We start from the raw sequence: 9425 nt of genomic DNA, 5'->3' as shown, positions 1-9425 counted from the left end.
TAGTAGTCTTCGAAATCATTTTTCCATCCATTCAACCAAGTAAATAAAATAAAATGCTACACTTATTATCATTAGTATTTAGTGAAGTTTTATGTCGTACTAATTGGTGCAATAATCAAACATTTTCAGGTAACCGTCTCCAATTTTGTACTGGCATTTCAGAGACAGCAGATGGCGGTGTTAGCAGAGTTTTCTGGGACTTTCCGCTTGGCTTTTGAAGATGGCACTTCTCAAAACTTCATTTAAAACGTAACAAATTAACAGCATTAGAGTTATAGCTATTTTCAGCCAATAAGATTAACTGCATTATTGATTTCATTATAGGCTGCCAGTATTTTGTTTCTTTGTTTTTAAAAGAGAATTACCCTTTATTACCCTTTAGAGCTAGCTACAGCAACATTTAATTGAATTATATTTATGTAAATTATTTTGGAATATTGTGTGGAACTGTTACTATGTCTGTGTCTTGTTTTTGTTAATTTTCTTCTGTCCATTTCACATATGTACAGTTGAAGTCAAAAGTGTACAAACACCTTGCAGAATCTGCAAAATGTTAATTATTTAACCAAAATAGGAGGGATCATAAAAAAAATGCATGTTTTTTTTTTTATTTAGTACTGACCTGAATAAGATATTTCACATAAAGGACATTTACATTTAGTCCACAAGAGAAAACAAACACAAGTTAAATTTATCAACAACAATAAAAAAAAAACTTGTTTGTCCTGAATAGGTAAACTGCCCACTGTTCTTCTGAAAAATCCTTCAGGTCTCACAAATTCTTTGTTTTTTCAGCATTTTTGTGTGTTTGAACCCTTTCCAACAATGACTGTATGATTTGAGATCCATCTTTTCACACTGAGGACAACTGAGAGAAAACGTTCTGAATTTGAAGATCAGGGTAAATTTAACTTTTTTTTTTTTTCTGGGGAACATGTACGTATCTCCTGTAGCTTCTGAAGGGCAGTACTAAAAAAAAAACTACAAATCTTCATTCTGTTCAAAAGTTTACACCCCTGGCTCTTAATGAATCAAGTTCCTCAGTTGTCCTCAGTGTGAAAAGATGGATCTCAAAATCATACAGTCATTGTTGGAAAGGGTTCAAATCGGTTCAAATACACAAAAATGCTGAAAAACCAAATAATCTGTGGAACCAGAATGACTTTTCTAAAGAACAGCGGGCAGTTTAACTGTTCAGGACAAACAAGGGACTCATGAACAGCTGTGGATCATTCAGGTAACAACACAGTATTAAGAATCAAGTGTCAGCTCAGGTGTTCAGGTCAATTCAGGTCAGTACTAATTAAAAAGAGCATGCATTTTGAATGATCCCTCTTATTTTGCTAAAATATTTAACATTTTTCAGATTCTGCAAGGTGTATGTAAAGTTTTACTTGTATTTATTTTGTTTAACCCTTGTTCACATATGATCAGGATAACTGCTATATGCTACATATGTTATTAAGTTAGTTTGGAAAAGAGGGGAAAAAGAAATAAATGAATTTGAGGACTTGATGATTTGACATTTTGAACAGCAGGAGGTTTCATTAATGCCTTTCTAATGTGTGAACATTTTTTAGAAAACCTGCAGGCGTTTGTGCACTAATTTCGCACATACAAAAATTAACTGTTTAGCATAAAAAAATGATTAACCTTTTGATATTCGAAAGGTTTTTTGGCTTAAAGTTTTAAAACTAAATAAAAAAAAAATCTAAAGATTTATTTGTAGTATAACTTGACAAATTACATTTTGAAAACATGTTATTTATGCTATTTATGCTAGATATTTAGTATTTCGTTTAAAAAAACACGTATAACATATATAAACACCTCAGAAAAATCATCTGGAAAATAAACCCATTTTATAGACTTTCTTAACGTAATAAAGAAGCGGTTGTTAATGTGTCAAAAGGATTATTTGAAAGTGTTTAGAAAGACATTAAAAGAATAATAATACATAAAAATAAAATGTAAATTGTGTCAAAGTTATATCAGTAAGATATTAAAATAATATTAATAAATACACATGTTCCGCGCCAAACATCATGTCTATCAGCAGCTGGTGCTTAATGCAGTATGAAAGCACTTGATATCATCCCGCGTCGTCTTGGTAGGGATGCGGCACGCAGTTTCCAACTTTCAAAGTTCTTACGGCGTGCCTCCGTCTATTTTACGTACCTGTGCGTCACAGCCACGCCCATACAATATATTATTACACCTAACCAACTCAAATTCTCATGCGATTTGTTAGACTGCATTCCTGGGGGAGAAGGAACTTTGTTGTCAGCTGCTCTTTAGCATCCCTGTGGACTGAGAGGCAGCGCAGGAGTCATGAAGCAGGAGGTCAGGGCTGTTCTGGGGTCAGCTCCAACCTGGCTCCACTCAGCCGGACTGACTGAGGCGAACCTTTCTGCTCAGAGGTAGATGCATTCCATCATACCCTGGCCATTTCTTATTCCTTATATGTATTTTGTATGTGTGTTTATGTGTAATATGGATAAAGCAAGACTACAGCATTTGTTTTATGTAGGAATCCTTACTGAAATATTTGAATAAGCTTATTACTATTGAGGTGAAATTATATTAGTAGAACTATATAATATATTTTCATGTTACTATATTACTTATTATGTAAAGTGCAATATGCTACTAGTCTATAATGTATTGTCTATTATGAAGAATTTGTTTTAATGACAGCAAGCTGAATGTTGTATTTTAAACTGCAAATAACTATTTTCTCTATTTCTGACAGAGGTGTTGGTCTTGCTCGGGCGCATTTTGAGAAACAGCCACCTGCCAACCTGCGCAAGTCAAATTTCTTTCACTTTGTGTTGGCTTTATATGATAGTCAGGGTCAGTCTGTGGAGGTAGAGCACACTGCGTTTGTGGACTTTGTTGAAAAGGAGAAGGTGAGGAGAAATGTGGATATGTGAAACATTGGATTTTGAAACTTAAAAATAAGAAATTTGATTAGAAGTTTTGATGCCGAAAAAGATAAAACATATGTTTGTTTGATTTAGGAGCCAGTAAGTGAAAAAACAAACAATGGAATCCATTACATACTCCAGTTACTGTACAACAATGGTGAGTACTGTATAAAGTTTGGACTGCTTGAAATCTGTTTACTTGAAAATACAACTGTAATTTGTATGATGTTCTTTATTAATGCTTTGTTATTCATTTTTCTGTCTTTTAGGTGTCAGAACAGAGCAGGATCTGTATATTCGTTTGATAGACTCTGTGACCAAACAGGTAAAACAATTTCTGCATTTTATTATATTATTTGCAGGAATATGTTATGCCTTAGCTAGCACAAAAAGATTGCTTTAGTTAATAATTTTAAAGTGATAATGAGAATGATATACAATTGATAAATAATATATAATTTACCAATGTAATATGTAGGGAGTGATGTCTACAAAGCTCAGATGATATTTCCACTGAAATACATGTCATCTAAAAGCTGAATAAATAAGCTTTCCATTTATATATGGTTTGTTAGGATAGGACAATATTTGGCCGAGATACGATATTTGAATATCTGGAATCTAAGGGTGCCAAAAAAATCAAAATATTGAGAAAATCATCTTTAATGTTGTCAAAATGATTTTCTTAGCAGTGCATATAATAAACAATTTAGTTTTTATATATTTACGGTAGGAAATTTAAAAAATGTGTTCATGGAACATGATCTTTATTTAATATCCTAATGATTTTTGGCATGAAAGAAAAATGTATAATTTTGACCCATACAGTGTATTGTTGGCTATTGCTACAAATATACCTGTGCTACTTACGACTGGTTTTGTGGTCCAGGGTCACATTTTATTCTGCATAACATTAACCTGTTGTTTTCCGGTTACATTTACTTTCTCAGGCAATTGTGTTTGAAGGTCAAGATAAAAACCCTGAAATGTGTCGTGTTCTTCTCACTCATGAGATAATGTGCAGGTAACTTGTGTCAAATGGCACTAAAGCACACACTTAACTTATGCAATCTTATGCAAATAAACAGTCATATAATAGTCTTAAAAATTAGTGTATTTGTATTTTTTCTTACAGTTGATGCAGTGATAATTGTGTCAATCTATGTATGTTAATTTTCAGCCGATGCTGTGATAAGAAAAGTTGTGGAAACAGGAACGAAACACCATCAGACCCCGTCATTATTGACCGGTAGGTTTATTATAAGATTATAAATGAATGAAGAAATTTATGTAATATAATATGTGTAGTATATAAAAGCAAGAACATGTTTGCTGTTATTACTTACTGCTTAATAAAGCTATTACTTACAGAAATTCAGCTTTAAGGATAAAATCCTTAAACAGACAGATTGTACTCTTTCATCTCTCCAATTCTCAGTTTCTAATATTTTCATCTTCCTACATCATTCTCTCAGTGACTCTTTTTCTCTATTCCCTGATCCACAGATAACATCACATGTTTGCATGTTTTCTTTTTATTGTATACACAGGTTCTTCCTGAAATTTTTTCTCAAATGTAATCAAAATTGCCTGAAGAATGCAGGGAACCCACGAGACACACGTCGTTTCCAGGTACACACACAACTTCATACTGTATATTTATTAGCATAAAATATTTAATGTAAATGGATGTCCCTTATAGTCCTGAATTATACGTTTGAAGTGAAATAGTAAAATCTATAAATGTAGCTAACACTGTTACTTTAATTCATTCAATTTGTGTACTGTTTTAATAATCTTTGTGCCACATATATATCCTTTTCATGTGCTACTCTACTATTAAAATGTCCTGTGCGTTGCAGGTGCTGGTCTCTACCACAGCCTCTGTTACGGGCCACATTCTAGCCATTTCTGATAGCATATTTGTCCATAACAATTCAAAACATGGCAGAAGACCAAGAAGGTTTGAGCTGATTGAAGGTACAGTAATTACAAACATTGTTCTAATAATTCTATGATTACTAAGTAATGACTCATTTGAAAATCAAACACACACAACTATGAAATTTAAATCAGTGTGGTCACGGACTGTTTGTTGATATGATAATGTGTAGGTAAATATACAGTAGAAGAAAAGTATAAAATATTTAAAATGTTTTGTTAGTTTTGTTACAAACATAGGTGGCCAAAATTATTAGAGCACTAGTATTTTGACCAGTTAAAAATGATTTGTTATTTCTATCTTTTGCTGTAGTGTGTCAGTGGGAAATATCAGTTTACATTTCCAAACATTCATTTTGCCATTAATTGTAATAATCCAGTGAGATTTTTGTTTGCACAAGGAGTCTGACAACAGCCAGTGCTCCACACAGAGATCTGATCTCTGGAATGACATGAAGAAACAGAACAAACTGAGCCAGACTAAATCCAGAAGAACTGGGGCAAAGTCTCTAAGATGCTTCAAGAAACCTACCTGCAAACCTCCTTTGAAACCTACCATGCTGTAAAATGAGGATGTTGTCAAAATAATGTCATACATAGATTTCCTTTATCAATTAACTTCTATTAACTAAATTAAACCAACATTTGGTGGACCATCTTTTGCATTTAAAGGAGCTTTTGCCATATTTGCGCACAGTTTTTCAGGTAGCTTTGCAGGTAGGTCTCTTGAAGCATCTTGGAGACGTTTCCACAGTTCTTCTGGATTTAGTCTGTCTCAGTTTCTTCAGTTTCTTCATGACAGACTGGATGATGATGATGAGATCAGATCTCTGTGTGGAGCACTGGCTGTTGTCAGACTCCTTGTGCAAACAAAATCTCACTGAATTATTACAATTATTGGCAAAATGAATGTTTGGAAATGTAAACTGATATTTCCTACTGACACAATACAGCAAAAGATAGAAATAACTGACTTAAAACCATTTTTTAGCTGATGAAAATACTAGTGCTAATAAAAATCATCTAAAAGCTAGTTATAATAATTCTGGCCACCACTGAATAAATTTGCTGTTGTTTATGTAGACCTATCTCTGAAGTGCAATACTTTTATTTAGTGTATTGAGCTAACATTTGTGTGTTAATTTAGCTGAGATCCCGTGCATTAAGGCCATCAGTCCGAGTGAAGGTTGGACATCAGGTGGAGCCTCAGTGATTATTATTGGCGATAAGTTCTTTGAAGGTCTACAGGTGGTTTTCGGAACAGTGATGGTGTGGAGTGAGGTGTGTAACAGTCTCAAGCTCTGCTGCCAAACTAAGAATTTACTTAAATACATTTTTGTTTTATTTTTAGCCTTTTTGTTCCATCTATTTAACTTTTTGTACATCCTTCACCACAGATTTCCCACAGAGCTTTGCAAATTTCGGAAGGTGTGAAATACATTGTTTCCAACAAATCTGATGCTGGAGGCTGGCTTTCTACTTACAGTGTGGATGATTACTTTTTCATTTGTGTTATAGGTGATCACACCACATGCGATTCGTGTGCAGACTCCACCTCGTCACATCCCTGGTGTTGTTGAAGTTACACTGTCCTACAAATCCAAACAGTTCTACAGAGGACCTCCAGGACGCTTTATTTACACTGGTAAGAATTATTGAGTTTGGAAAAACTCTAGAACTGTGCAGCTTACTGTTAACATAGTTACACCATAGAATATTTAAATTTTTTTTAAGAATATCCAGAAAGCAGTTTATTGGATTTTGGGGGGGGGGGGGGTTTAGCCTTTTTGGAAGCTCAAACAATCTAATTTGTGACCCTGGACCACAAAAACAGTAGTAAGTAGTACCACTTGTGTATATGTAGCAATAGCCAACAATACATTGTATGGGTCAGAATTGAAATTATTTTTCTTCAAAAATCATTAGGGTATTAAGTAAAGATCATGTTCCATAAAGATATTTTGTAAATTTCCTACCGTAAATATATAAAAACTTAAATTTTGATTAGTAATATGCATTGCTGAGAACTTCATTTGGACAACTTTAAAGGCGATTTTCTCAATATTTTGATATTTTTGCACCCTCAAATTCCGGATTTTAAAATTGTTGTATCTCGGCCAATATTGTCCTATCCTAACAAACCATACATCAATGGAAAGACATCATACGTCAAAAAAATTGACCCATATAACTGGTTTTGTGGTCCAGGGTCACATTTGTTTTGTTGCTGGCTGATACATTAGAGTTTAACTCTGGACAGTGTTTCTCTGTTTAAGCTTTAAATGAACCAACCATTGACTACGGGTTCCAGCGGCTACAGAAGGTCATTCCTCATCATTCAGGCGATATGGAAAGACTACCAAAAGTGAGCCAGAGATTGATTTCTTCCTAAGTTCTATGTGTATTTCAATTGTTCTAGGTTATGTTTTAAATGTTTTATTTACTTTTAAGTCGTCAAATACCATGTCTAATAAAGTCAACTCTCCAAAAGGGGATTCTGTCATTTTATTTGACATTTGGAAATACAATTAAGAATTATTTTTGATTGGCAGGAGGTCTTACTGAAGAGAGCAGCTGATCTGTTAGAGATGTTTTACGGAATGCCTCACAACAACCAGGTCAGCATATTATAACAGTTTTTTTACTCAGGTTTGCTATCCCAGTATGCAGTACCATTCACTGCTGAAATCCAGAGCGGAAAGTGTTGTTATATGTGTCTGATAATAGGAGATGATTCTGAAGCATGCATCTGATATAGCAGAGGTACTCCACGCCATCCCACGAAACCCATCCCACACAAATTCACACGGAATGATGGGTGTAAACTCCTTTGATACACAGTTACCAGTGAACACAGAAGTTTCACAGGATGCTGAAAGAGGTATCCAGTATGTATACATGTGAGTATGGTATATATGGCTCACAACAGTGTGGTAATAACTGAATGTCTCTTAATGTCTCTTACAGTGGGATTCAGTCAGAGTTCAAACAGTGGCTTCATTGCAGGAAGCATATCCCAACAGTCTGAATTCAATAATACCAGCACATGCATGAATAGACACACACATTCGCACTCACACTCCAGCATGCCAAGACATACACATTCAAACACACACCCGTCTGTGGCTGGACACACACAAACACATGCACGTCCTTCTGTGTCAAATTTCTCTGTGGGTGCCACACAGACGTTTTTAGACAATGCCACAGCAGACGCACAACACTGCATCGGTAAGAATACCTTTTTCTCTCTGTCTTTAACTGTAAAACTTCAAAACCTTTTTTTTTTCAATAAGTCAACATTCAGAGTTTGTCTTGACAGATTTCTACTTATAGAATTACATTTGAATTACACTACCAGTCAAAAGTTTTTGAACAGTAAAGTTTAGCCATCTCTTCTGCTCACCAAGCCTGCATTTATTTGATCCAAAGTACAACAAAAACAGTAAAATTTTGAAATACTTTTACTATTTCAAATAACTGTTTTCTATCTGAATATATTTTAAATGTAATTTATTCCTGATTTCAAAGCTGAATTTTTAGAATCATAACTAGTCACATGATCCTTCAGAAATCATTCTAATATTCTGAATTGCTGCTCAAAAAACATTTATTATTATTATTATGTTGAAAACAGCTGAGTAGAATTTGTTTCAGGTTTCTTTGATAAATAGAAGATCCAGAAGAATGGTATATTGTTAATGTAACAAAAGCTTTTTATTTCAGATAAATGCTCATCTTTGGATCAAAGATTCCTGAAAAGACACAACTGTTTTAAATATCAAAAAATGCTAAAAATGTTTCTTGAACAGCAAATCAGCTTATTAGAATGATTTCTGAAGGATCATGCGACACTGAAGACTTTTGCTGTATTTTAGATCAACTAAATGCAGGCCTGGTTAGCAGAAGAAACTTTATCAAAAACTTTTGACTGATAGTGAATATATTTATTTGAATTTCAATTCATTTTAATACTGCTTCACTGCATTCAAATTATGAATGGTCACAACCCAGAAATTAATTATAATTATTATACAATTATAATTAGTCTAATTATACTTACAAAGTTTATAAAAAATATTTTCAGTTGTTAAAAATTCATGTTATACTATGGAAACATTTATGTTTATTTCAGAACATATACTTTGTTATATTATCAAACTGAATCAGGGTTAGATTGCATGATGATCATAATCAATTATTTACACTAATTCTAAAGACAAATATATGTTGGTGGTTTTAGATGTTCATTTAAACGTTCATTGTCTTCTTTCTCCTTCATGTGTTTCTATAGTCAAGCAAAAAAGTGCATTTGCTCCAGTTCTGAAGCTGCAGTCCTCACCAGCACAAGCTTCAAGTCTTCCCATCTGCTCGGTGAGAACACATGATCACAGACTGTCCTATTTTTATTGCAAAAAATACATCTGCACATTAGTTATAGGTATATACACTACTACTGTATGACATTGTGTGCACACATGAAAATCTATGGAATCTGCAAATTTGACAGACTCGTGTCCATTCTCTATTTGTATTTTGCAGCCTTGCATGGACTAG

General features: G+C 33.8%; 1 protein-coding gene across 1 annotated transcript; it reads left to right on the top strand.

Moving 5' to 3' along the window:
• Positions 1-2331: 2331 nt before the first annotated feature.
• ebf3b (EBF transcription factor 3b) lies at positions 2332-9425 on the top strand. Its single transcript, XM_073826554.1, has 16 exons — positions 2332-2420; positions 2753-2909; positions 3021-3084; positions 3197-3252; positions 3878-3951; positions 4108-4176; positions 4478-4559; positions 4790-4907; positions 6016-6149; positions 6387-6513; positions 7145-7233; positions 7421-7486; positions 7596-7749; positions 7836-8099; positions 9163-9242; positions 9411-9425. Exons 1-16 carry the CDS (start codon positions 2332-2334, stop codon positions 9423-9425), a joined length of 1638 nt encoding a protein of 545 aa, XP_073682655.1.

The sequence above is a fragment of the Garra rufa genome, chromosome 21 (genome assembly GCF_049309525.1).
Source record: "Garra rufa chromosome 21, GarRuf1.0, whole genome shotgun sequence".
Classification (NCBI taxonomy): domain Eukaryota; kingdom Metazoa; phylum Chordata; class Actinopteri; order Cypriniformes; family Cyprinidae; genus Garra; species Garra rufa.
The sequence above is the reverse complement of the archived record's forward strand: the minus strand, read 5'-3'. Positions and strand labels throughout refer to the sequence as shown.

What these genes read in the sequence shown, in the direction of transcription:
- ebf3b (XM_073826554.1), top strand. Translation starts at nt 2,332, where the DNA reads ATGAAGCAGGAGGTCAGGGCTGTTCTGGGGTCAGCTCCAACCTGGCTC. An exon ending in ACTTTGTTGAAAAGGAGAAG is followed by an intron (nt 2,910 to 3,020) that starts GTGAGGAGAAAT and finishes TGTTTGATTTAG; the next exon opens with GAGCCAGTAAGTGAAAAAAC. An exon ending in AGACGCACAACACTGCATCG is followed by an intron (nt 8,100 to 9,162) that starts GTAAGAATACCT and finishes GTGTTTCTATAG; the next exon opens with TCAAGCAAAAAAGTGCATTT.